The sequence below is a fragment of the Centroberyx gerrardi genome, chromosome 16 (genome assembly GCF_048128805.1).
Source record: "Centroberyx gerrardi isolate f3 chromosome 16, fCenGer3.hap1.cur.20231027, whole genome shotgun sequence".
In the NCBI taxonomy this organism is placed as follows: Eukaryota; Metazoa; Chordata; class Actinopteri; order Beryciformes; family Berycidae; genus Centroberyx; species Centroberyx gerrardi.
In genome coordinates, this window is record NC_136012.1 from 27,714,597 (window position 1) to 27,742,501 (window position 27,905).

General features: G+C 41.7%; 2 protein-coding genes across 2 annotated transcripts; both read right to left on the minus strand.

Moving 5' to 3' along the window:
* Positions 1-12,173: 12,173 nt before the first annotated feature.
* On the minus strand, positions 12,174-18,654 carry b4galt7 (xylosylprotein beta 1,4-galactosyltransferase, polypeptide 7 (galactosyltransferase I)). Its single transcript, XM_071909261.2, has 6 exons — positions 18,099-18,654; positions 15,281-15,640; positions 14,138-14,363; positions 13,525-13,608; positions 13,186-13,290; positions 12,174-12,473 (listed from the first exon to the last, which is right to left on the minus strand). Exons 1-6 carry the CDS (start codon positions 18,149-18,151, stop codon positions 12,318-12,320), a joined length of 984 nt encoding a protein of 327 aa, XP_071765362.1. The 5' UTR covers positions 18,152-18,654; the 3' UTR covers positions 12,174-12,317.
* Positions 18,655-19,518: 864 nt separating this feature from the next.
* Positions 19,519-27,833, minus strand: tmed9 (transmembrane p24 trafficking protein 9). Its single transcript, XM_071909249.2, has 5 exons — positions 27,678-27,833; positions 25,846-25,946; positions 25,054-25,179; positions 24,525-24,671; positions 19,519-23,606 (listed from the first exon to the last, which is right to left on the minus strand). Exons 1-5 carry the CDS (start codon positions 27,823-27,825, stop codon positions 23,457-23,459), a joined length of 672 nt encoding a protein of 223 aa, XP_071765350.1. The 5' UTR covers positions 27,826-27,833; the 3' UTR covers positions 19,519-23,456.
* Positions 27,834-27,905: the final 72 nt, after the last annotated feature.

A 27,905-nucleotide genomic window follows, 5' to 3' on the forward strand; every position in this document is an offset into this window, starting at 1 on the left:
GGTAAGCACTTGGATCGGAGCAGGAAGGTCAGGGTAAAACAGATAGAAGTGGAGGCAAGAAGGAACAAATCGGCGTCCTGTAAGTCCAGTTTGTGGAACTCGGAGAGCTCAGATTCCCAGCTTCCCCCGGAGATCCATAACTCTCCCCAAGAGTCCGCTTGTGCGTAAAAGCCGTGCGCAAATCCCGGTTTTGCACCTGGAAACGGGAGACTCTCCCCTCTCACCTGCGGTCGGAAGGTGTCGGTTCGCTCTTCTCCCCGATTCGGCTGCTTTAAGTTTCACAATCTGGGCGCAAATCCTCCGCGGCGGCCGGCTGGAGAGCAGAGAAGAGCGGGCTGCTGGGCTGAGATCAGTCGGTGTTCATGCCTCCTCCCGCCGCATGTTGGAGTCTGAGGATCCGAGAGTCTCTCTGTCACTCAACAGGCTTCAGCGCGGTACCTGCCCTCCCTGACAGAGGTGTGCTGAGCATGCGCAGACGCCACCTCTCGCAGCCCCTGACAGCCATTTTGTTAACTGAGTGGATGACGGTGAAGGGAGGAGGAGGAAGAGGAGAAGGAAGGTGAAGGTGATGAGGATGATAAGAGTAGGCTAATAATAATCATGATGAGGAAGAAGAAGATGATGAGGTTGATAATGATTATAATGATGAGGAGGAGAAAGATGAAGTTGAGGTTGCTAATGATGATAAAGAAGATGATAAAGAAGGAGGAAGATGAAGATGGTGATAAGGATGAGGATGATGATGAGGGGGGGGATGATTATGAAGGTGATGATGATGAAGAAAATGAGGAGGAAGATGATGACAAGGATGAGGAGGAAGACAGTCATGAAGATGAAGATGATGATGATAAAAAAATTGATGAGGAGAAAGCTGATGATGATGAAGAGGAGGAAGACAGTCATGAAGATGATGATGATAAAGGCAATGAGAAGGGTGATGATGAGGATGATGATGAAGATGGAGAGGAAGAGGATGAATATGATGATGAGAAAGATGAGGAAGATGATGTTTATGATGATAATGAGGAAGATGATGATGATGATAATATTGCTGAAGGCCTATTCACTCTGAATTGATGAGCTCATTCAAACCAAATGAAAAATCCCTATAATATTCCTATAATATTCCTGTAGGAATATGATACTCAGTACTGAGTTTATAGTGACCTTGTAGTATTTTATGGTTTTTTTTATCTCCAGTGGTATAGGATTTTCTATGGTATACTTTTGTGACCTGTGGTAGCTGCATTATATTTTTATATATATTGTATATATTAAAATAAGAAACTAGTGATGTGTCAGTCATCATGCAACCAAACCAGGGACATGAAGTGTTGAGAGAAGAAAGACAGAACTTAGTAAAAGGTGGAATCTTATCCAGGAGCCAAACGCATCTCATTTTTCCAGGAGGCACAAACACACACCAGCAGATCCACCATGCAAACCAACAGAGAACACAAAGAACATAACGCTGCTGTCAGGTGAAAACCTCATAACTCCAATTTTGGTGATTTTCATGTTATAAATTCAGCTGAAGGAGGAGGAGACAATTCTACAACTCTCAGCTTCATGAAAGCCTTTCCAAACAATTATATAAAGTCAGAAAGTAGCTGGCAAGATAAAAACAACGCTGCTTTTCTTTCTGGTGTCAAGTTACTAGTGCAAGCAATGAAAACATGCAGATTACTCAGGTATGATCTATTATACAACTATAATCATCATGACTAAATATTACAAGTGGAAAAAAAATAGCTACCTGTTAAGATCTAAATTTAAATGCCAGTTATGAAACATCTAAGGTATATAAATATTAATGATCTTAACAACATGAGAATTATTCACATTTCACAATATGTAACATTTAATATTAAGAGGAAAAGCATTTTTAAATGATTTTTTTTTTTTTTTAATGTTGAGTCCATGCTGTTTTTCTATTCATTTTCCTGTCTTATTTTGACACAAAATTCACACCAAATCTGATGATGTCATGTCTGATTTATCCAATTTATCACCCAATGTATGAATTTAAATCACGTTTCATCTAAAGTGTAAATATAACTGATAACTGGCCTCCGGTGTGTTGCAGGTATAAATAGTTCTGCTTCTCTCAGAGGGAGTGTGTGTGTGTGTGTGTGTGTGTGTGTGTGTGTGTGTGCGTGTGTGTGTGTGTGTGTGTGGGAGGGGAGGGGGGGTTATAGCCGACTGAATGACAGGTCAATTGACACAGAACAAGCCAATTGACCCCGGAGGTCAAAGGTCAGAGGAAACCAGTCTGGTGTCCAGGGAGCCCCCTCCCCCCCCTCCCTCCCTCTCACCTCAACTCTTTATCCGGATGATGTCACCTGCAGTTTTTAAATCACAACACACAACATGCAACATACAACACAACAAATAGCATACGACATACAACACACAACACATAATACAAAACATACAACACAATACACAACATACAACACAACATACAACATGCAACATAATTTCACCTCCAATCAGGATTTTCTACAAAATTCAGATGTTATTACATTATTATGTGACGTTTTCATGGCTTGGTTGCTGGAATGAGCGATGTAGCTGTTGTAAGTGTGTGTGTATGTGTGTGTGTGTGTGTAAGTGTGTGTGTGTGTGTGTGTGTGTGCTTTGTATGCTGCACAACAAACTGCCTCATCCAGGACACTTGTCTCTGTTCACACTGCAGCTGAAAGTTTCCAAACTCTGATTTTCCTCCTCATGTGACTCAGATCTGATGTTTTCCCAGTTTGTCTGATTCCCATCTGGACCGCAGGGATCTGAGCTCCAACATCAGAGCGGAGCAGTTAACAGGACGTCTTAATGTGGTCCTGCTTACTGCAACTATGACCTTATTCAGGTTAAGATAATCAGAAAATGCTGTTTACATGACATCTTCTTATTCAGACTATTGTCTTAATCGGGTTTATATCGGATTATTACTGTCCATGTAAACGTAGTCACTGTTTTGAACTTTTTTCCTCAAAAAACGGAAACTTCGCACTCTGGCGGCTCCAAGTGGCAGCGAGAGGTAACTGTTTGAATTTCTGAAAGTTTGGAGGACTTCATTACCCAGAAACAAATGTCTTCTTCTTCGAATCCGACCCAGGACCTTTGTCGCATGTCTTCCCCTCTCTCTCTCTCCCAATCTTTCCTGTCTGTCTCTACTTTCAACTGTCAAATAAAGGTGAAAATTCCCCAAAAAAGAATCTAAAAATCTTCTTTAATAATAAGAAAAATTGTCGTAGTGAAATTTTGTAGTGAGAGGTCTTTTGAGCTATCCAGGAGATTTTTTAGTTGCTCTATTGACAGTTTTGCCTGTCTGGTGCCCTGTCTATTCAGGATTTCAGTATTGTAGTTTGTCCACCGCTACACTTTCACCACACAGTCCCCTGACCCCTGACCCCTGACCCCTGCCTCCTGCCCCTGTCACCTTCTCCTCATCTTCCTCCGCTGATCAGAAACCGTTTGGGCGTCTGACTCCGTGACCCCCGGAGCCGGAGCCCAGCTCTCCTGCCTGGCGCTCGCTTTTGAATTGAATTGGGGTTCGGGGCTCCGGAGCACCTGAGGGACCCAGAGGACAAATGCCGGTCCATTCAGAAGCGCCTAATCGCGGCCCGGGACGCCCCACAAAGCCCCCCTGCCTTCTGCTTCAATGGCTCGCTCTGCGGAGGCCCGTGTGAACCCGGCCGGCCAAAAACCCCCCCCCCTCCTCCCTCCCCATCCTGCCTCAGTATGTCAGTCTCCGCCCCTCAGTCTCAGCCTAGCTGGTCTAACCAACCCACCCCCACCCCCCTTCACCCCTTCCCCTCCCCTCCACCGCCCCCCTAACATGATAATTAATAGGCCTTACTGGCGGATTTGGATCCCGCTCGGCTTTGATTGAAGACGGCCATTAGCATCTATTAATTTTGCCTCTGGCGTTTTATCGCCGGCTCTGAAAGGGGGAATTAAGCGGCTGGAGTTATTGTGAGGCTCGGGGTGCGAGGCTGAGTTAAAATGTGATTATTGTCCCAGCGGCCCGGAGCCAGCTAACTGCTGCTAAGCCCTCTTGAAAGTGAAGGGGCGACTCCTCTCATTCGCCGGTCATTAAAGAGGAACAAGGAAAGGATATTAACAGGAAATAACTGCAATTTTCTCCCACTTGTAATCTCTCTCTTTACATCGAGGTGAAAAGGACACTTAGAGATGTAAAGGGGGAAAACTTGAGCGTGAGCTACAGGGCAAAACAATGAGAGCGGCGCTACAGTAGTTCAGCCTATAGCGCTTCATGTTGTCTGAGAGGTTTTTCAAAAAAAAACGCAAATTTAATCGGGCAACATCCTGAGGGAGAGTAGGTGCAGGAGTCTGGTTGGCTACTAAAACAGTGAAAGTGGCCGGTGGATTTTTGAATATACCAAAAAAAGCAAATTTCTTGAGCTGGGTGCAGGAGGAAGGAGGGAGAGACGCAGATAGAAAAATAGACTTCGGTTACACTTTCATCACACATTTGGATTTTGCTCATATTGCTATCAGATCTTCAAAACCAGATATGTTAGAGGTCAGGATCACATGGTACGGAAGAGGATTAGGCCCACGTGTGAAAAATGTATTTGAGCTCTGAGTTTAAAGTCACAATTCTGAGAATAAAGTCAGAATTTTGAGTTTAAAATCACAATTCTGAGATTAAAGTCACAATTCTGAGAAAAAAACTTCTGAGAATAAGTCTGACTTTATTCTAAGATTTATCAAGAGACTCACATTTTTCACATTAATCCTCTTTCGCTGTATTGTGAGCTGAATTCTACACAGTTTTAACACAATCCAGCTACAATGAGCATAAAAACAAAATGAAGAGAAGGAGAAGGATGGAGAAAGTAAAGCAGACACAGATTTAAAGAACAGTTCAGTCAGGATTATTCTGGTTTTCCAGAATAATTTTTCTGAACCAGAGTGGGAGAGTTGATTGCTGTATTTTTGTATTTGGTTCGTTCAGGTTCACACTGACTAATTGTAAACAAAAGTCACATGACTCACAAGCAGCTTGTTCATTGGACAGAGGTTGAACCTGTCATCCTGCAGGTTACAGATGTGCAACTGGCAACTTTTTCCAGTCATCAAGTCCCATCTTTAATAATCAGGACACTGATGAGGGAAGAAAACACTGGATCTGTCTCATCTGGTTTAATGTGTTTAAGATCAGATGAGATTCAGGATGTGTGTCTGAGTGTCTGCAGGTTTCAAAAAGCCAAATTTAAGACTTTTGAAGATGTTTTTAAAGCTGCCTGGAATTACATTTAAGACAAATTTAACGACCAAAATAAAGAAAGCAAGCTGTCTAAAGCAGCTTGTTTCTGACTGAACAGCTAGTGAAAGTTGTGAAACTATAAACAGGCAGAATGAGACAAATGACAGCAGGAAATTAACTGTTAAGAAGAAGATGAAGATTGGACTCCTAACTCTGTTCTGGATTCATCTGAGAAACCTGACATTACATGGTGAAAAAATAAGGCCTCAATTCACTGAAATTAAGATATTTGAATATTTTTTAAGGTCTTAAATTTAGAGAATATATTTTAGTGCTTTTACAGGTTCAGGATTTATGCACAGAATTTAATGTGGAGAATTTATTTTGCTGTAAAGAGGAGATTCACTCAAAAATGGAGGTTGATGGGTTTTGTTTTTTTTTTAATTTGATTGACTTGCTGTTTCAGTGTCTGTCGCCCTCCAGTGGCTGTTTTACAGTGAGGCTTTATATTCATTTTACTGGTTAAATTACAAAATCACCTCTTAATTAATTTGTACAGACTTGTTGTTTATGTAATGATCTTTTATTAATAATGTGTTCAACCTTCTTTTTATGGTTTACTCTTATATTTCCTTGCCTTGCTTTCATTATTGCTTTTAGTGCTTGGGAACTATATTATGAAAAGGGCCATGTAAATAAAGATTATTGTTATTATGAATACAAAAGTGTGGTGTTATGTATTTATGCATAAAATAACATGCATGTATTAGAATTTAGAATTATAATTAGACTTTATTCCTGCATGAAACCGAACCTGCAGCCTGGTTCTGTCCCTCAGCGCTTTATTAGCCTCAGTGAATATTTTAATAATTTTTAGCTGCACTCATCTTTCCAGTTTATCATTTCTTTTTAGCTAATTACTCCATAATAGAAGCATAATCCCCCACATTCATTAACAAAGGCTGAAAATAAAGTGTCACATCTGCTGCTCCCGGGGCCCTTCAGCAGATATAAACACCTGTGAACCTTTCCTTATTTATTACTGTACAATTTCCATTATTATTTTATTACGGCAAAGAGAAGCCATTATAATCGCCGAGTGGGGAATTCAGAAAAAAATTAGCAGGAGCTGCAGGTTTACGCCGGCTGCTATTTGTGGCAGCGGAGAGGTGTTTCTTCCATCGCATTTGCTTAGAACAAAAAGGTGAAAATTGCACCCTGGGGGGAACAGCTTTGAGGGGGAGAAAGGTGTAGTTACCCTCCATCCTCTCTTTATCTCTCTCTCTTTCTCTCTCTTTCTTTGGCTTGCCCCCAAAAAACCCAATATTATACTATTATACCATCAGTTCTGGTTTCTAACTGCTGGGACTCCACATGGGAACTGTAATGTGTTTTATGGGAAGAAAGAGCTGCTTTTTTTTTTAAACCAAAGTAGAGAGTTTCTCATTTTGGAACGACTGATATGTAGCCTACAGTGCTGCAGATAAACAGATAGTGAAATCCTTGTTTCAGGCTGCGTTCACACTCATCATGTTCTGATCTGTTCATCTGAACTCTGCAGTGTTTCCTCCTTCAGTTCAGCTGGTTTGTCCAGGTGAGAACGATGACCTTTGAACTCTGGTGGCACCAAATAACGGCAGCGAGAGTCTCAGTCCTCTAACAAGAGAACTGCGGTGCGGTTCGTTAATCCAGCCGACTACAGGAAACCACCCCGAGACGCAAGGGATTATGGGTAGAAGGAGACGGATGCTTGGAAAGCCTAGCAGAACAAAATGAAGTCTGGGCTGATGCTCATATTCAGCTGTTTCTTTGTGTGTTCTTAACTGGTATGAACACCACAGAAGAAGAGACAGACAAGTCCATCATGCTGAGATAAAGATACAGAGACTGGAGTCAGATTGGTTTGAAAACTCTGTCCAATCAACAAGCTACTTGTGAGTCATGTGACATTTGTTTACAAGTCCTGGTTGGCATGTAATTGGTCAGTGTGAACCTAAATGAACCAAAAACAAAATGCAACAAAGGAGGAAACACTGCAGAGTTCAGATAAACCGATCAGAACATGGTGGCTTTGAACGCAGCATAAAGACAGAAACAGTCAAACACACAGTCATCCATACACCAGTCTCTCTCTCTCTCTCTCTCTGACAGGATATGTAGAAGAAAAATGACTCTCAGGTTTGTTTTTTGTAGACTCAAAGCTTTATATAAATACTGAATATTGTACAAATACATGGTACCGCTGTATCTCCTTAAAATAAACATCATGGCTCATATATGGACAGAACGCTCGTTAAAACACATTAAACTGTGGCTGAACACCGAGACCGACACACAGGGAAAAGAGTAATCTACAGAAGCCTACTGAGGACATAATTCATACATTTTATTTACGCCGTTTTCCATGATAACGGGTTCATTTTCTTTGTTTTCTTGAGATAGAGTTATTTATGTCATTATCTTGAGATAAAGTAAAGGGCATACAGAAACGTTGTTTTACCGAGATAACAAATTAATTTCTATTGTTCCTCATGATGCTGCTGTAACAGGTCTGCTGACTGCAATGTCTGGGTTTTGAATAATATGTTTTCCTTTGGGATGTTTGTTCCAAGCAGAAAATCTCACATTCTTCCAAAAAAAAAAAAAAGTGTTTTCCGAAGATAATAAGATCATTTTCTAATTACCTCGAGAAAACAAAATGTATAATCTGGAGATAATGACAAAAATAACTTGATATATTGAGACAGCAAAGAAAATAATCTCGTTATGACTGGAAAACTGCGTAATTAAAATGTATGAATATACAGTATGTCCTCAGTGGGCTTCCATAGTAAGCAACCCTCTGTAGTCTGAACAGAACAGAATAAATAGTCGAGAACTGTAACAGAAAACCGTTTCCTGTTTAAACCCTCCAGGATCTGAAGTTCTCAGGTTTCCACGCTCACTTGGAAATCCAACTCAAGGCCTTTTCAAGGACTTTCCAGGTTTTGTTCGCAGTTCAAGGATTCAAAATCGGCATGTTTTGGTGGTAAAGACATGGCATTAATCAGAACTGGACATCATAGAGTTTCATTTTTACTCCTGATGTGTTGAAATCCTTCATGTTAAACCTGCAGATCTCCATCACAGGGTTTTCCTCAAAGATCTGAGGCACACTGATGAATTTGGGTGATGTATTTTCATTTTTTTTTCATGCCATAAATAAAAGTTGAAAAGCAGATTCTTAGTTTTATTAACAGTCTGCATGTCAGGGTTGATTTTTTTGGCTTTTTTTTTTTAACTGCAGACTAGTTGACAATCGCAGATTTTGTCATTTCTTTTGCAGTGTGTGATGGGATTAATTGAAATAGTGAGTAAACCCTGGGTGGGTCTGTGATCCTGTAGTGGAAACCTGTTTGAAACACAAGGACAGAAATGCTACTGTAAAACATAAACGCTGCAGACAAACTGTAGAGGGCGCTGCTGTGGTTTAGAAACAGGAGCCTGGTGTGGAATATCTGGAGAGCGGTTGGGTACCGGTGGGTAGGAGGGACAAGCCGCCATGTTGGAAGAACGACTAAAGACACCTCCTCATCCCTGATGAAACAAAGAAAATGCCTAATGCGTGAGCACTTCTTCTTCTTTTTGCCTCAAATGTAAAGCCATAGGCCCCCCTATAATATGAAAAAAGAAAATGGATCTTACATATTTATTCTAAAGCCAAAGCTTTGTATAAAGACTGAATATTATATATTTGCATGGTACCATTAAGTTGTGTATTGCTAAAATAAAACTCTGACCATAACCAAAACTGACCATGTCTTTGTTTAAAACACGCATATTAAACCATGACTGCTGTCTATGAAACCATAACCAACAGCCACAGTTAGTCTTCACCTAACTCATAATGGCACTTTTAACACTCCGTACTAATAGAACCATATAACCTGCCACAATACAGAAACTAGGCACTTTCTTTGTGTTGCCAGGGAGGAAGAGGCCATTTTTTTTTGTTATCTCTATGTGTTTTGTATATACTTGTACAACACCTTGGTTGAAACCTGTTGTTTTTAAGTGTGCTTTATAAATAAAGCAAACTTGAACTTCATAAACCCATATGGGCCAAACCCTCGCCTCTGTGTCATCAATAGATGAAAAAGGTAAAATTTAAAAATAATAAATATCAACAATTGCCAATTTCAGCCTTCAAAAACCTGTATCAGTCAAACCCTAGTGGTGCTGTCTCTCATAACCACTGGTATCCACAATGGTCTCCAAACACTGGTTTTGAATGTTTTTTATCGCAGCGTCCAGATTGACGGAGCTTCCTCAAATGCCACACTGGCCATGAAACCCTGAAGCTTGGTTTGAGATCCAGTCACTTCTGAATGCAAGTCAGGCAGCTAAGAAGCAGTTCACTGATAAAAGATTAAAAAAAAATATATAATCTAAATAAAATGATGAAATAAAATAAAATACATCAACAGAATATTTCTCCAATATAAATACATTCCCATCTGTTTTTCCTCTGAGATGCAAACTCTGGGTTTGAGGTCGTTCAGCAAGTTTACCGCTCAGACTTTGGGACTACAGGCACCGGCACCATCATCATCATCATCATCATCCTCCTCCTCCTCCTCTTTTTGATCATCATCAACCTTGTCATAGTCATGGTTACCATCCAGACCTGGGTCAAATAGGAGTTGTAAATATTTTTTTTCATGTGTATGGGATACAGGATGTGTGAGGTTTGCCGCATCAAGAAAATTCAGATATTTGTGGGAAAATATATTGCATTGACTTTCAAATACTTTTCTAGTTCTGTCTAAACCACAGAACTTGAATGTATAGAACGGTCATTTCCATTCAAATCAACGGTCCCTGGCGGTCGGAGCGGCGGCCATTTTGCTCGGACTAGCTTCTGTATGAAGCGACTCACAGCAAGTCACTGAGCTGAGAGGTTTTACAGCAAGAACCAAAGCAGCTTCTCTGTCTCCTTGCTGCCATGGATTGCTAACATGCTAATGTTGACTAGAAGAGCTAGAGAGAGAAGTCCAGTCTGTCCCCACTTCCTGATCCATATTTGGGACAAACATCGTCCTTCCAGCAGGAAATGACTGGTAGGGAAAAGGGGGAATTTCAGAGGTATGGGTCTTCTCTTTAATGTTCATCTCACAGATCCCCCCCTTCACTGCTGTTTTGGATGTCTGGGTAAATCTTTGTCTGCGGCTGCTAAGTTAAATCTACTGTGTCTTCTACTGTCAGTAGATAAGGAGCGTCTGCTACAGTTCAGTTCAGTCCAGCCTGGTTCGGCTCGGTTTGGCTCAGTTACTTTGTAGAGAGACACGGAAACAATCCAGTTACGAGAAGACTTTCAGTCTAAACTGAGATCTCCACCATTTGAAAAAAAATCTTTCTACAATTAAACTTTGACTGCTGGTATGACAGTAAAGCACATGATGGGATACTATTAAGGTCTGTAGTCATCTTTAGACTTTTTCTTACAAAACATATCTGTTTTTGAGGAATCATCTGTCTTTTCGAAATACTGACTGATGAATTTCAGGTTTTTATATTTTTTTCAACATGGATATATGGTGTTTTGAACTGAAACTGCCTATTGATGTATGACATTTATATGGCAGACAGATACTAAACGTAATGAGGCATGCTCCTCTACTCTCTCTGCTAAATTTGCACAAGCCCAGAGTGAAAAAATACTTTAAGTCTGCATACAGTCCAAGTCAACAAGTACCAATAAACTCTTACAGCTCCGGTTGTCTTAGTTCAGTTTAGCCTGGTTTGGTTTGGCTCAGTATGGTGTGAACGGGCCATGTAACAGTCCAAGTCCATCTGCTCTGGTAAGACAGTTTGGTCTTTCTCAGGTCAATTTAGCCGAGTTTCTCAGTTTAGTGTGGAAGGGGCGAGTCGGGTGGGGAAAGACCAGCAGCCACCGCCAAACGCTGATCAATTCTGTCTTTGTTAACTTCTGATTCCCCGCTGCCCAGTCTGACAGGCAAGCAACTGTCATGTGGAGGTTTTAGTCCATTTTTATATTCTAGCTGGCTTGTAAAACAGTGAAATCAGCTGGCGATTTTTGAGGAGTACCTGCCACTGCAGCCGAAGGAAAGTTTAGTTTGTGTTGCTGGTTGCTGCCTGTAATCCTCGATGGCATTAAAGCACCCATGAAATTAACTCCCATTCCTTTTACTTCGTGGAAAATGTGCATCTTCCATGGTGACCTCATGCTGCACCAGGAGGCCTAAATATAAATTCCTAACCAATAAAACCATCAGATTTTTGAACTGTCCCGCCCCTCTGCACCCCTCCCAACTGCCTTTCTCTCCCTGACTCATATTCCATTGGTTTAGACTTTTGAATGATCCCTCGCTGCATTATGTGCCGCCCCAACATCCTGTTTCAACAGGAAATGCATCAAATCAAGGAAGTAAAGATGCTATTTCATGGGGTCTTTAAGCACCGTCTCCTTTTTCCTCTGGTTACGCCCACCACGGTTACATCCTGGTTCTGTTCGGCGCGGTCAGTCGGCTGGTTTGTAGAGGGGGGGTTAATCATCAGCGCCTGTCTGTCTGTCTGTCTGTTGGTACCAGTAAAAAAGCATCATGGCAGCCAGCTCTTGCCACAGTGTCCAGATAACTTCATTGCTGCTGCTCCGCTCAGTTCAGCCACATTTGGTTTGAATGGAGAGAATTTCGGTTGCACGTCTGCAGCTTCTCTCTTCTTTTTCCTCTTTGTTTTTTTTCCCCTCGCTGTTGCACGTTCCCGACGTCGCTGAGAGCTTAGCAGGTTTTCACAGCGCTAGAAGTAAAAAAAAAAAAATACTTTGACTTTTAGCTGAAGAGCGCTGGGATTCGAACAGGTTTTCAATAGTCGCTTAGTAAGAACTAGAACCACGACCAGCGCTTCCCACAAGCATCCGTTTAGCACTGCTAGCTAAAAATAAACTAATGGACACATGGGTTCAATTGTTCGTTTCCCTCCGTCCAGCAGACGACAAGGCGTTTAGGTCTTGGGTGACTTTTTTTTTTTTTTTTTTGGTTCCCACCGGTCAGTCCCGTCTCCGCCGCCCGTCCTGCGCCCGTCAGGCCAGCAGGCACCAGGGCGTCTCCGTCTGGTCACAGTCCAGTTTGATGTTGACGACGGTGCAGGGAGCGCCGCTGATGGTCACATCCTGTCTGGACTCCACCTGGTAACCAAGGTTAGTCAACCCGCCCTCCGGATCCACCTTAAACTGCTCCTACAGGGAGGAGGGAGGGAGGGAGGGAGGAAGAAAGAAAGAAAGAAGAGATTTAAACAGTTCAAACAGTTTTTTTTAAATCAACAGGTTTTGAAAAGTTACCTCTTGCTGCCATTTGGAGCCGCTCACGTGCAAAGTTGCCCAATGCCACTTTAACACTTTCTAGTGTTGACACTGGTGGTTATTTTCTCTATTTACGTTATGTTAAATAAATGCTCTCTCCTTACTTACATTCTGTTTTTCTTTGCTGCATCCAGTTAATATTTTGCTGCTCCAACAACTCAGTTTCTCCGTGGGATCATTAAAGTTTCATCTCGTCTTCTACAGAATAATTTGGACACCCTGCCAAAAACTGAGCATTTCACTGTGGTCGTGTGAAGAACTTGTAACTCTAATTTTGGTGATTTTTATGTTTTCACTTCACTTGTTTAAAAACCCATTGGAAAGCCATTGGATAAAGCAAAAAAATGAATTTGTCACCAAGCTAAAAACAAAGCTGATGACATTTTGAAGGTTTTCACACGACAGCGACAACTAGCTTAGTTTTATCAGGGAAGAAGCGATAACGTTACGATCTTTACTTTAGTTGTCTTCCAACATGGTGGCCTGTCCCTTTTACGTTGCTGACCGCTCTCCATGCAACATGTGACCGGCCTGTTTGATATAAATTTTATTTTATTATAAACATGTATAACTATCTGAAAGCACATACCTGTTTCTGTGCTGCTACTCTCTTCTGGTCCCTCTTCCTCCAGGCCGGGTCGTGGATGTGCCGGAAGGTTTCATATCCTGTCTTTATTCCGCTGGGTCTGAACAGCTGCCGAGAGAACAGACCGGATTAATAGGAATCAATAATACTGATCAGGAATACTACTGATGAGTGATTTAGCTGATTATCCACTGGAGATGAACTAAAGTAGCTGGTGGCCGGTTCAGATCCCTGACTGCCAGGGAAGCATCTGGGGAAGAGACTGAAAAGCTCAACCTGTTCTGCTGAGGTTCCCTTCAGCAAGGCAGCAGACTCAGACTTCAGACCTGCAGAGGTCTTTACCTGTAGTTCAGCTTTCCTCAGTCTTCTGTAGAACTCGTCGTCTTCTCTGCCCCAACCCCAGAACCGGTTCGACATGCCGTTACACTGCAGAGAGAGAGGAACAACTGATATTTACACTCTGTTATGCAGCCGATACAATACAGCCTTCTTTCTATGTCTAACATTGTATTTTAGCAGTGTGTTTTCAATCATTTTGCATTAGCACTGTACAACTAAACTTAATAAAACAATACTTAAACTAATCCTAACCCAATCCAACTGTTATCTTACCTAACCTAACCAAACAACAGAAAGTTAAAAGGCAAAAATTTTCAGCAAGCATTAAAGGGATAGCCAACTAAAATAAGCAATTTCTCATTAAAACGTTTTTTAGCCATTGTTGGTGTAAAAAACAACATGAAAGTGTGAGAATCTGAAGTTCTTTCTACTCTGAGAAAAGCCTCTCTCTCTCTCTCTCTCTCTCTCTCCCTCCCTCTCCCTCTCCCTCTCCCTCTCTCTCTCCCTCTCTCCCTCTCTCCCCCTCTCTCCCCCTCTCTCCCCCTCTCTCCCTCTCTCTCCCTCCCGTCCCCGGACCCTGTAAATCCACAAGAACCCGGTCACAGCAGATCCGTACCATGTGGTAGTGCTTCTTGGTGAGCAGCAGGATGCCGCCCACGTAGGTCTTGTAGTGGTAGAGCGGGTGCAGCTCGGGCGACGCCACGTGGAACGGCCCGTCCTCGGGGAAGCCGTAGTCCAGCGCGTCGTTCAGCGGCAGCAGGTCCACGTCGTGCATCGCCAGGTAGTCCGTGTCGTTCCCGCTCTCCATGTAGCCCACGTTGATCAGAGACGCTCGGTTGAACCTGGAGCCAGGAAAACACTTTCTTTAATCTCCCCTCAGCTCGGATTTCTCTGAATTTCCTTTCCCCAGCACTTCTTTATCAGCCATGATCTTTCTATGGTCACAAGACTTTACTCCATCTATTGTCAGGGAGCTGTGAGTTTAATACTACTTACTATAATATTTTCAGTTGAGTTTTATTAAAGTTACCTCAAGATTTATATCAACCTAAAAAGACAGGTAAACTCTTCCTGCCAGGCTCAGAACAAAAATCGCCTTGAAAATTTATAAAATGGCTGTGAAATCAAAAATGAGGAGGCAAAAAAATGCACCCAATAATTAGGAATATCCTTTTTTTGCATTTCACCCTGTTCACATGTTTTCATTGAGTTGTCCTGTAGTCACAGGTGAATTTGACTACTGTCCCCTGTGGGCCACCATAGGTGAGTTGTGGGAGTCTGTGACTGGGCAAGTCTTTCCAGTGCATTCTGGGAGAGAAAAATGTATCGTTTTTTGATCAAAAAACAAGCGAGTTCGCAGCCTGAAGCAGCAGAAACTGTTGGCACCATGCAGCCAGCAGGAGGAGAAAACACCGACCAACACAAACCACTGAGTCAACACAAAATACCAAAAAACAATATGGTGAAAAAACAGATAGTAGAGGGAGGAAGAAGGACCGGTTAGGGACAGAGAGGCTTCTGGAAGGCCTGCTGCCAGTTTCCAGCAGTGGGAACGAAGTTAAAACATGTTTATTTGCTTTATATTCAATGCAAATGTACTTAATAGTTCCCCCAAAAGCACCAAAATGTCCCTAAAAAGCAGATCAAGGGGACAAAACATGCCATATGAAACAAAAGGTAACTTCCTAGCCTGCTTCCTGCAAATAAACATTTGGGGAAAGTGATTTTATTTGGATCCCCCCCCTCCCTTCCCCCTCACCTGTAGTGATCCACCTGGTTGATGATGAAGATCCTGTGGCGGATCTTCTTCTTGCTGAGGTAGGCGTGCATGAAGGGGACGAACACCAGCAGCTCCTCGAAGCGCTCCCTGAACGGGACGATGAGGGCCAGTTTGTGAGGCCCCCAGGTCGGGTCGTCCGCCGCGGACGCCTGACTGTCCGCCGGGCAGGGAGGCGGCGGCGGCGGCGGCGGCTGCTGATGCTGCGGGAGGCGGCCGCCCTCCAGCCCCGCGCCGGACATTTCCCCCGAACAGCTGAGCTGCAGCCAGAGCAGAGAGACGAGCACCAGCACCATGCAGAGACCGAACAGCTTGTAGACCGTACACTTCCCCGACAGGAACCTGCAACACACACGCAATAGGGACGGGACGATATATCGCAATTGAATATATCGTAATACAAAACTGTGACAGTACTTATGTTGTGTCAGGAACATGAATGGTGATATCAGCTCCATGTTATTCTGCTGTCAGGAACATGAATGGTGATATCAGCTCCATGTTATTCTGCTGTCAGGAACATGAATGGTGATATCAGCTCCATGTTATTCTGCTGTAGTAATCACTAACGAGACTCTTGACCATCACAGTTCCACAAGCTCTCCATCCAAATTATATTATTGTCACTTTGTAATGACATTTTTAAATTGTTGTTTACATTCTAGCAGCCAATGGCATCGCTAGAAAGATTTGTGTCTCAGAAATAAACAGAATTCTACACAGTCAGACTTTGTCATGAACCCCATATCACGTATCGAATCGTATCGTGAGATAAACAGATCGCCCATCATTCATTTCATTAAATTTAACTCATATTTAAAGAGGTAATCCACAAGATTCTTAACTGTTTACTTTGCTGTTGCTGCCAAGTGCTCATTGCTGCGGTGTTTTCTGTATTTTGTATTTTTGTCTTCATCTGTACCGAAAGTAATGTGTACCAACTACAGAAAACGACCGCAAAACGTAAGGGATTATGGGTAGAAGGAGACGGATGTGGTTCTTCATGCTTGGAAAGTCTAGCAGAACAAAATGAAGTCTGGATTGATGCTCATATTCAGCTATTTCTTCATGTGTTCTTAACTGGTATGAACACCACAGAAGAAGAGACAGACAAGTCCGTCATGTTAGATAAAGTTACAGAGACTGGAGTCAGATGACAGGCGACCAAAACTGTTGTTAACCAAAACATAACAAGGACAGGTGAGTTTTTGTTGGGAAACACAAATACAAACTGGAGAAGAAACTGACATGCAGAGCTGTGAGAACACACACTCCATCTTCATCTTCATCTTCATCATCATCATCATCACTGGCAGTAAGGAGGCTTCAGCAACAGGTCTAGTAGTTAGTACTGGTAGGCTACTGGTGATTCATGCATCCAGACTACAACCAAAACAAATGTCGCTGATGAATTGGTCTATTTTACAGGCTAACCTAATAACATCATTTGTTATATTTTTAAATATTTTTATGCTGCACATAGCCTATTTACACATTTTAATTTATTTTCATATTTTTCAGTCATATTTCTTTGTCTCAGTATGCACTACTGCTATTTTTTTGCACATCCTCATAATGCTGTAGGCTAATTCATATATTTTCAAACTTTTCATTCATATATTTTTACTCATGATATTCCAAGGTGGTAATTGTCAGTTGCATTATGTGTAATACCAACCCAATTGTTATATTCTTATTCACATCATACTTTTTTCTTTGCTGTATCCTATTAATATATGCTGCTGCAAAGACCCAGTTTCCCCACTGGGATCATTAGTTCAAGTCAAGTTCTATCGAATCTAATCTACTCTACTCTACTCTAACCTAATCTAAACTCGTTAGTGGCTGGTTAATTGAAGGTGTAGCTGGTTACTGTGGATAAGTCAGTTTCCTGTCTTGCATGCATTACACAGCCTGTCTGTATTTGACACCATGCCACCCAGAGACCGCCGTCAGCAGCTCCTCATTCAACAAACTGAACACACACTCAGCATCAGGGTTCCCAAACTCTGTCCGGTCAGACCCAGATAGATTCACTTTACTACAGACCAGAGACCAGCTTTAAGCTTTACTGTCCGTTTCTACTGCAGGAGAGTCAAACCTCTGATCAGAGTGATCATTATTATAGACTGCATGAATAACATAACAGTGAAATTTAAATGAAAATCCTCCTCAGATCCTCTTCCACTTTTACACATCCTCAGTCTGTGAAGTTGAATACATTAACACATCCTCATTTTGCCGGTGACCGCCTGAAACTCTTCCAGGACCTCTGGGTGCCCCTGGACCGCAGTTTGGGAACCACTGGTCTGAGCAAATCTACTCACTTCTCAGTCTCTTCTTGACGAGGCAGTTTAGAGGTTTCACTTCTTCAGAGGCCAAGAAACTGAGTTACTGGAGCGGTTTGGAACAAACTGATGCTTGTAGCTTCAATCTATTACTATTATTATTTTTGTTGCAATTACAGAATTATATAGAAGAGTAGCTAGACTGTTTAGACCTGAGTTATAATGGTTAAATTAAGGGCAAACGCTGAACACTCCACCAGCTTTGAAGCAACTATAGACAACATTAGCTCTAAACTCAAAGAAAACAAAAGTGCTTCCCTCTGTCCTCTTTGATTTCTCTTAAATGAGTCGTTAGAAAAATCCTGATGCTTGGTTTCTACTGCTATGACTGTTAATTTATAGTACAGGATTATACTGAACAGTAAATCTAACCTAACCTAACCTACAACAAACTGAATTGATGAACCAGCTACCATTAGCTCTCATTTCAAAGAAAACAAAGAAGTGCTTACCTTCTCTCCTCTTTGAAGTAGAGGACAGGTTTTCTTCTCGATGAATACATCATTTTTTTCCAAAGCACAACTAATTACAGTTGAGTTATGAAGTTGAAAACAACAAAAAACTAATTCATTAAAAAAAAGGTAATGGTGTTGATCAAGAGTCGTGTTGTTTTCCAGAATAAACCCAGGATTCTTCACTCCTCCATCCTCTTATTTCTTTAACCTGGAGCCTCTCATCTCATTTTAACTTTGATTCTGACGCCTAACTGTCCTCCATGTTAATGATTTTGTCTCGTTAGTTTGTACTCAAATCTACCGTTAACTTAAATAAGCGTTAAACACTGGGTAAGTAAAATAAAAAGTTAAAATTAGCTGTTGCTAACCGGTTTGCTCTGGATCCATTTCTGCCTGCTAGCTAGCCTCGCTTACATTACTGTTACTGTACACGTAGCATAGCGGTACATGGGAACGCGCCTCCTCTAAATTAACACTAAAACCTTTACTTGTATTTTATTTTCTCTGCGACAACATATCAGATAGACTCGTTTCTAATCGTTGCTTTCTAGGAAACGACAAATTCAACGGAAGAGGAACCGAGCAGAGTAATATTTTACGATAATTTCACGCTCGTAAATATCAGAAGCCGATTGTAATGCTGTCCGTCTTTTATGTAACTCCGGGTGGGAACGACGTCAATTAGTAAAAAGGGTTCCTACCAGGTATAAGCGTAATAACAATAGTTGTAACCAGTTAGCAGTAGTGGCAGTAGTAGTAAAATAAAAAAAAAATTAACGGAATATTTGTGATGAAAGTCCTACTACTACCTTTTCAAAAACGTTTGAAAAGTGCTATATAATATATCTCAAACTTTCATGTTTTTAATTTGGTTTTTATATCCAATTTTAATTTCCATCCCACTTTCTTTCTTTAATTTTTTTTAGTAGTAGTTTATTTTCACTGTTCAGGCTGTGCTTAGCTTGTAGTTTTTCGAAGATTCTAGTTTTTGTTTGGATTTTTTTTTTTTTTTTTAATTTAGTTTCTATTTCATTTTTGTGTTAGTTCTGTTAGTTCAGGGTCAATTAGGGGAAATGGCAGTGTGTGATGTTTACTACATGTTTAGGAAAGTACATAATTTTTTATATGATTTAAGGTGAATTCCCTGAATATCCATGAACATTTTTAGTTTTAGTTTTGCAACCAGGCAATACAACTTTTGGATTGGTTATAATTGTATTACTTAGTTTTGCTTTTATATTTATTTCATTTCATTTTTTTATTTATTTATTTTATTTCCCACGTTAGTTTACTCACAATTGTAACATTGGTCTGTAAAAAGGTCTCATTTATAACCTGTGTGTATCTGTGGAGTATATTACTGTATGTAATGTAATGTAAGATTCTGAGCAAAACTGTAAATCACACACTCAATCCATTAAACCAAATGTGACAAAACTTTATTTCGAGTGCAATTTTAGACAGATTTCACATGTAGAGAATCTTTCTAAAAAATATTCAAACCCCTCTCCCAGCCTAAACCTTCACCAGCTGATTCCAATTCCAACCCAGAAAAACAGTTTCTCATTTTACAACAAAAAAGGAACAAAACCTTCAAGAGGGAGAAAAAAAAAATAAAGAAAAGAAGAACAAAACTTCCAATTTCTGTCATCCAGACCAACAGAGCTCAGACAGCCTTACAGATCAGCACAGACTGACTTCTTGGCTTGTAACATCTGCATTTTTAAATCTGACTGTTGAATATATTCAGGTCTTTATGTCTTCAGAAACAGATTTATTCCACTGGTTTCTATTTAGTGAACTTGTACAGGAGCAGTTCAGAGGACAGCAGCTGTTTCCCTGCTTCTGTACCTCCAGGTTAAGCTAAATATTCAGCGACGCCGGTCTTAGAGAATGTAAATTTTCCACTTTGTACAAGAGTTTACAGTTACACACAGGACTGGATCAGTGTTTATTCTACCTGAAGTTTAGAGAGAAGAAGGGAAAACATCCAGGAGTGAAAAGGAGGGAAAACCACAAGCTAAAGATCGTCAGACCGGTTCCTGGAGCCCGAGGCGTTCACACACACACACACAGACACACACACACACACACACACACAGACACACCAACAGATCTGGTTCAGGATCCCAGGCTGAGCTTCAGTCTGAAGGAATTACTTAGCATTTTGAAATTTAGTGTTTTTCTTCACCGGCTCCTCTCACAGTGTGGGAGTGAGGGGTTTAGCACAGCTTTCAACACGTTAACACTGCAGCATTCCTCATTGAAATCAGTGGGTAACACTAGAGCTGGGCGATACGGTTGAAATCAATATCACCATAATCATAAGGTTTTTTTTTTTCCAATATCTATACACATCATGATATGCCTCACGTCTGCAAAATTACATAAAATAACCAAATTAATGTTCATCCCGTTGAAGCGAATGGTGATGTTAGGTGTGATGTCAAACAAAACTCAAATAATATTCCTTATATTCCTTGTAGTTTTTCAATAAAATTAGCTTGTTATCACCAGTTTGGACCGGTTTAGACAGAATTGTGTGTCACGATATCCCAAAATCACAATATGATTCCACTGAAAGGCGATAAGTGATGATATTGAATTATCGCCCAGCTGTAGGTAACGCTACCAACAGATGGCAGCAGTCTAAACGTTAGAGAAACTCAAGGTTGCCGGTTCGAATCCTGACTGACAGAAGACAGACAGACTGACTGGGCAGAGAAATAAGTCTTCAAAAAAACCTCCTGTCCTGCTGAAATAATGTTGGAACAGAAATAGACTGCACATCATTTGGTAGGATAAGTTTTGTCGATATGAAATCAAAACCCTAATCACTTCCTTTGACATTTAAAAACAGTAAAAAAAAAAAGAGAAGTCATTACTGCTGTTTGTAGGACAGAGCTGCCAGTGTGAATGTGTGTAACTGAGTGAATGCGAGTCGATTTTAGCAAAAACCTGGTCCAGGTACAGAAAGTTGAACAGAACCCAGCTGCTGAACAAGCCGCTTCTGTGTTCACTTTCCTCTCAGCGCGTTAAGCTTTTCCTCCACTGGTGTCCGGTGAAGAAAAACAAACGGCTAAATTCAAAATGTGACAGTAAATCCCTTCAGACAGCAGAAGCAGTAAAAAGCTCCGGCCGCTGCAGAGGAGCTCAGATGAAAAACTATGCAGGCCGACGGCAACAAGACGGGACAAAGTTTCTCATCTGATGGGGATTAATGAGACGACTCCTGGGTCAAACAGACACTTAGAGATTTAAGGTGCCTCATGATCAATAATATTCATTCAGAATATTCCAGATGCCTTTCTACAAACTAACCCCCTGCCCCCTAAACAACCTATCCAGACTCAGACCGACAGAAACATACATTCAGTTTGGACACAGTAAAAACAAACAGATCAGCTCGCACAAAATCACAAAGAAACTGATTCTCATTAGGTAGGATTTCACTGAGCCAGGCTTGTTCACAAAAAAAAACAAAAAAAACATTGAATACACAACTGAGAGCCAACAGCAGCGTTGTCACGGTTACCCAAATTTCAACACCACTACTACGATATCGTCGCAAAAGTCTGAATTCAATATTTAATTTTTTTGAAACTTTCGATACTTTCAACGAATGTGTTCTGCAAGAGGAAATTACATTTCAACGTGGCTTCCAGAGGGTGAGAGCATGCAGACTGGAAGAGCAAAAAGAAGAAGAAGAAGAAGAAGAAGAAGAAGAAGAAGTGTATCAATGTACATTCTTGTGCGCTCGTGTCCTCCATGACTCTTTTGATGTGATATCTAATGACTGAAGTACGATTTCCAAATCAAAAGAACGAGAGGCTGGAGGACGGATAAAGATCACGGACGTTTACTTGTAAACCGAGGAAGCATCGGATGCTGAGTTGACTGTTGAGAACAAATGGGAAGTCCCAAGATTCAGTGTGGGAACGAGGTTGAATCAGACGGGAAAATGAACAGCTGTGCGTCTTAATTGATCGTGTGTGATGTCATGCACACAGTCCATCTGGAACTGTGAAGACGCTTCTCTGTGCTCGATCTCTGGAGAAGTTCTTGGGTAGATCTTTCTCCACAAGAACACCAGCATGGATCTGAGTCTCAGTCGACTGCAGCAGCTGAAAAACATTCGCCGGCCTCAAAAAGTCCAGCAGGAACTGGATCCCAGTCCAGCTGAAGTGGATCATAAACTGGTACCAGGAGCCAAATATGGAACCAGCGGAGCAGGTTGCATCACTGGTTAAACTAAAGCTGTGATGTTACTGATGGTTCATCTTGTTTGCTGTGGTATCGCTGTAGTTTTTAGATTTTAAACTTGGTATGAAAGTCAAAATCGTGGCATCGTGACAACGCTGGCCAAGAAACACGTAGAGCTGAACAGTCAAGAAACTGACCGCTCTGCTTGAAGATTTAATTAACTGTGTAGGATTGTGATATTTTAGCAATAATCATTAATAATCAGAGCTTTTGGCAACACTGAAGCATTACATTTCACCTAATGTCATCCAGCACGGCCACTGCAGTTGAAAACAGCCAAACTGTTGATGCAAGATGCAAAAAGTGTGATCACAACACTCTGCTCTCCAAATCATGGAGACTAATTATCATGATTGCAATATCTAGCAAAATACCCAGGATTATCATATCAGCCCTACTTCAGAGGAGGAAAGAACCAATTGCATTTGCTGAAAACTGTCACCTGACTTTTCATGTAACCCTACCTATTCTTTCTTTATGTACGGCTCGAAACAACTCAGGCGATCTCTAGTGGCCAGTAACACGTCATGTTCTCAGTACAGCGAGGAGCAGGGGAGAAAACGGGCGAATCGGTTTGACAAAACACCATGTGAAACACATCGGTCCGTCCGCCTGGCAGAGGATCACCGGATGGTTTTGCCTCCCGCTGCAGCAGAACTATATTTTATGGATTCAACAAACAGAAGAACTTGTTGAACAGCAGAAAGTGGTTTTAATACGAAGAACGCAGCCGGTTCCTCGTGACGAAATCCAGTCCAAATCAAAGGGGTAGAACCATTTTCCGCTCTACGTAAAATATAGCTGTGTAATAAATAGAATATAACCTTTTTTTCTGATAGTCTGCTGCAAATATGAGGGACGTTTGACAAACAGGGGTGGTAAGAATAATAATAACAATAATAATAAAGAGCGTAATCGAAACCAAGGCTGTTTTCGAGCCAGATCAACCGGGTGGATTTCTCTGCATCCCGTCTCCTCAGCAGTCGGCAGGTTCCTCCATCGACCGCTGCTGCTCAGTACTGCATGAATCAACAGAGACCAAACACACACACACACACACACACACACGCACGCACACACGCACACACTCCGCTACACCAGCTTCTTGGCCTCGAAGAAGCTCTTGAGGTGTCTCATCTGCCAGAAGCCGATGGCCACCAGGATGAGCGTCTGGACGATGGACCACCACAGGACCCGCTGGTTGGTGCTTTCACTGGTCTGCCGGAAACGCTCCTCGCGGTACTGAGGACACACACACACACACACACACACACACACACACACACACAAGTCTCACGTCAAGTCCCAAGTCTAAATGTAGATTACCAAGTCAAGTCCATGTCATTAATGTCAAGTCTCAAGTCTAAATGTAGAACAGCAAGTCAAGTCAGAACAAATCAAGAGTCCAGTATCAATTTAATATCTTAAAGAAAACTAAATATCTAGGACTTTTCAATGCAATATGGTTTTAATAGGATAAAAACTTGGTAAGAGCATCATGAGTTTGATTTCTATAATCAGTTTCAACTTCAATAAATTCAATCATTCCATACAAATTCAGAAAACAGAATTTAAATTCGGTCGTCCGCTGGAACAAATCTCATCACTTTCAATCTAAGTCATTTACACAAACACAAGATCTCAAGTCAAGACTTTAGAAACCTTTTCAAGTCATCAAAGTACAAGTCAGAGTCAAGTCCCAAGTCACCAGAACCCAAGTCAAGTCAAGTCTCAAGCAATTAAAACTCCAGTCCAAGTCATGTGACTTGAGTCCCACCTCTGGTTACAGCACACATCTGCTTTGCAAACACTGGAACTGTCAAAGAGTAGTTTAGGACATCCTAACATGGCCTTGGTCATTCGTAGATGTACTTTGTCAAAATTAGATGGAGCTGAGTCAGGTTTAGCTGTTGTGATGAAGGTTTGATGTCCATGACTGTGACACCAGGACCCTCCACTGCAGACAAACTCCATTCAAGTCTGACAAAAGACAGCTAAACCTGACTCAACTCCATCTAAATTTGACAAAGTACATCTACGAATGACGAAGGTGGCTGAGGATGTCCCAACACACACACACGCACACACACACACACACACACACACACACACACACACACACACACACACACACACACACACACACACACACACACTGACCCTCTGGTAGTTCTGCTCCTTCTGGATCTGGTCCACCTGCTCCACCAGCTGTCGGACTCGGAGCTGCAGCTCCGTCAGTTTGTCCTTGGCAGCGATCTCAGCGTAGTTGTTGGTGTGTTCTCCCACCTGGATGTCCAGGTGAACCCTCTGCACCCACAGGGAGGGAGGGGGGGGGTTAGGAAACTGGACTGATATAGTCGCATCTTTCGCAATATTAGCTCCATGTTATTCTGCTGTAGTAATCACTAATGAGACTCTTGACCATGACAGTTTCACAAACTCTCCATCCAAATTATATTATTGTCACTTTGTAATGACATTTTTAAATTGTTGTTTACATTCTAGCAGCCAATGGCATCGCTAGAAAGATTTGCGGCTCAGAAATAAACAGAATTCTGCACAGTCAGACTTTGTTGTCACTGAACTTATATTTATTACATCATATCCTGGTTGTATTGAATCCTGAACCTCAGATCACGTATCGGATCGGATCCTGAGAGAAGAGATCGTCCGGCTCTGCTGGACTCACCAGCATGCCTCCGGCGAACAGGGCGAACTTGGAGGAGTTGGAGTGCAGGCAGATCTGGTGTTCTCCTGGTGTGTGGGAGGTGAAGGTGAAGCGTCCCTCTGAGCCGTACTGCCGCGACAGAATCACCTGAGGAAACACACACACACACAACACTTTCAACCTGCAACTAAGGACTAAATTAATACTCTGATAATCTGAAGAAATTATCTCAATATTGATGTATTACAAGCAGAATTACACTTTAGGAATTGATGTTCATTGCACTGGACTGCATGGTAATCCCTTATTTGTTTCAGATCTCATTTTGTGAGACATTTTGATTAGTATTTTTTTTGCTTTTTATCAATAATTTAGTAGAAAGGTCATAGAAATTCCGCACACTGCCAAAAACATTCTTCTTCTACATTTTTATCAATAATTCAGACAACAGAATTGTGTATCACAATAACTTGAAAACAGTACTTCATCACCATATGATTCTATTGAAAGACTATAGACTATGTGCAGAATAATTAATTCTGACACCAATTGATGATTTTTACTTTCTGGCTCATTTTACTTTTAATGACTGGAGGAATATATATGCAAATATATTCATTATTTATAATAATCTTTATTTATATGGCACTTTTCCAAACAGTGACAAAGTGCTTCACAAATGAGTAAAAACAAAAATACTTGGACACCAAATTAGTCTGGTTTTTCTTTTTCTTTTAAGTTTACCAAACTGTTTTTAACACCTAGTTGTCGTCTTAGTTTTAGTTTGCTGTAACAGGCTCGGTCAGAACGAACCTTCTCATCAGGATCTTTGACTTCCACAAACATCCCGAGGCCCTGAGTGGCCGGCAGGTACTCCTCCTTCTGCTTATCATACAGCTGAGTCCGATAGTTACCTGGAGGAGAGAGAGAGAGAGAGAGAGAGAGAGAGAGAGAGAGAGAGAGAGAGAGAGAGAAAGAGAAAAAGAGAGAAAGAGAGAATGGGATGGGAGTTAGAGCTTTACTGATCCTGTTTGCAGGGTGGGGAACTCATTTGTTCTTTAGTTATTTTAGCCAGAAAGCAGAGTAGAGCCTCCAGGTGCTGGCTGGACCTGGTTACCTGCCACAGCCAAAGATTGACCAGCATTTGTCTGGTGTTTGATGTTAATTCCCCATCCTGCATGTAAACATCAGTCAAACAGATAAATGAGCATGTAATCACTGCTGTGTTCACAGTGAGCGCAACACAAACAGAGGCAGAGAGCAGACAGGTGTGTTAGTATTTACAGAGGCAGATAACGTTACCATTAATACTACTTCTACTATTACTATTACTGCTGCTAAGAATATTGTGATACTTATTGCTAATCAAAAGGGAAATCCTCTTTCCTTTTGCATCCCCCTCCACAGGGAGGTCAGAGGTCAAAGTAGGGCTGGGCAAGTTTTTCTTTTGATATTGATGTAGGCGTATATCTGATGCAAAATCACATTTTGAATAATCAAATTGATATTTATCGCATTGAACTGAATGGTGATGTTAGGTGTGAGGGTTAGGACACCTCAGCAGGGTGGGGTTTGAGACCCGGCTCCTCTGGGTGAAGGACGCCACCCTGCTGCCCGTGCATGCCACCAAACCATCAACCACAGATTCACAAGTTCACATTTTGTTCACTCTTGCATCTTCCATATCTGAAAATGAGGACACCCAGCTGTATTTACGCAACTAAATGAACCATTTAAGTGTGTTGCTCTAACTTCCTTCTCTGTTCAGTACAACTAACTGTTTGCAAGTTCTACCAGACGCGTTTTGAGAACGATGGTGTGATATCCAAACCACTTCCTAACAAGGTCGAGAAGAAAAACTGAACAAGCAGTCCAGGCTGTCTGCCTGCAGTCAGACTAGACCTGATTCATGCCTTTCTTTCTCTGTTTGCATGGGAGAGAGAGCGACAGGTCAAACTGCAGGTGTGTAATGCCTTGCTAAAGGGCAAACACACACCTTGCAGAACAAGACTTCAGGCCTTTTCCATATGGTTGGAGTCTTCTGGTAAGGTCGACTCTGCATACATCTGATCCACCCAGCAGAACATATTAAGACAATTTCAACTTGTCCAGCTGCTCTGTCACTGTTACAAAACCAGTTCCCCATTCAGTGTGTATGGAGCAGCTCCAGATGGCACCACATATACCAGCTGGACATCTGCTTGCTAACCTCTGGTGATAACTGTTCATGTTCACAAAGATGGGACAAACTTTCCTAGGCCACTGAATTAAAATATGAACGTTTAAATTCAGTGTTACTCCGTCTTTAAGTGGACAAACACAGAGGAAGAGTGTTTCAGGCCGTGCAGACAGCCTGAACACAGTTAACTTGACCTCATCTGACAGCTTCAACTAGCTGACGTGTAGTAACGTTAACTAGCTAACAAGCATGAGAGTAAACAAACAGACAGAAATGAGTGTCTGCTTGTGCCTAAGCGACTTTCCTACTCTAATATATAAAGCGACACATTAGGAATACACAGTGATTTGTGAAGACTTCCTGGAGGAGACTGAAAAGCTTAGAAGCTAGCCGATTAGCTAACTAGCTAAAGTTGGCGAGCTAGCAGCTAGCGTTAGCCCGTCACTTAATTCACCGATGCACTCACCGATGATCATCGTTTCGTCCGGGATTTCCTCTATGAAACATTTCTTCTCGGTCTCTCCTATGTGAAAGTACAAGGAGGAGACGAAACTGTAGTAAACGTTCAAAAGTAAAACTGACAACACACACGACTGCATTTTGACGGCCACCATCTTCCTGCCGGGCGAGAGCTCTTCTGCGGCTGCGCAGACCCATCAGTGCCACGTAAACCATCGTTTGTGTCTGGCCAATC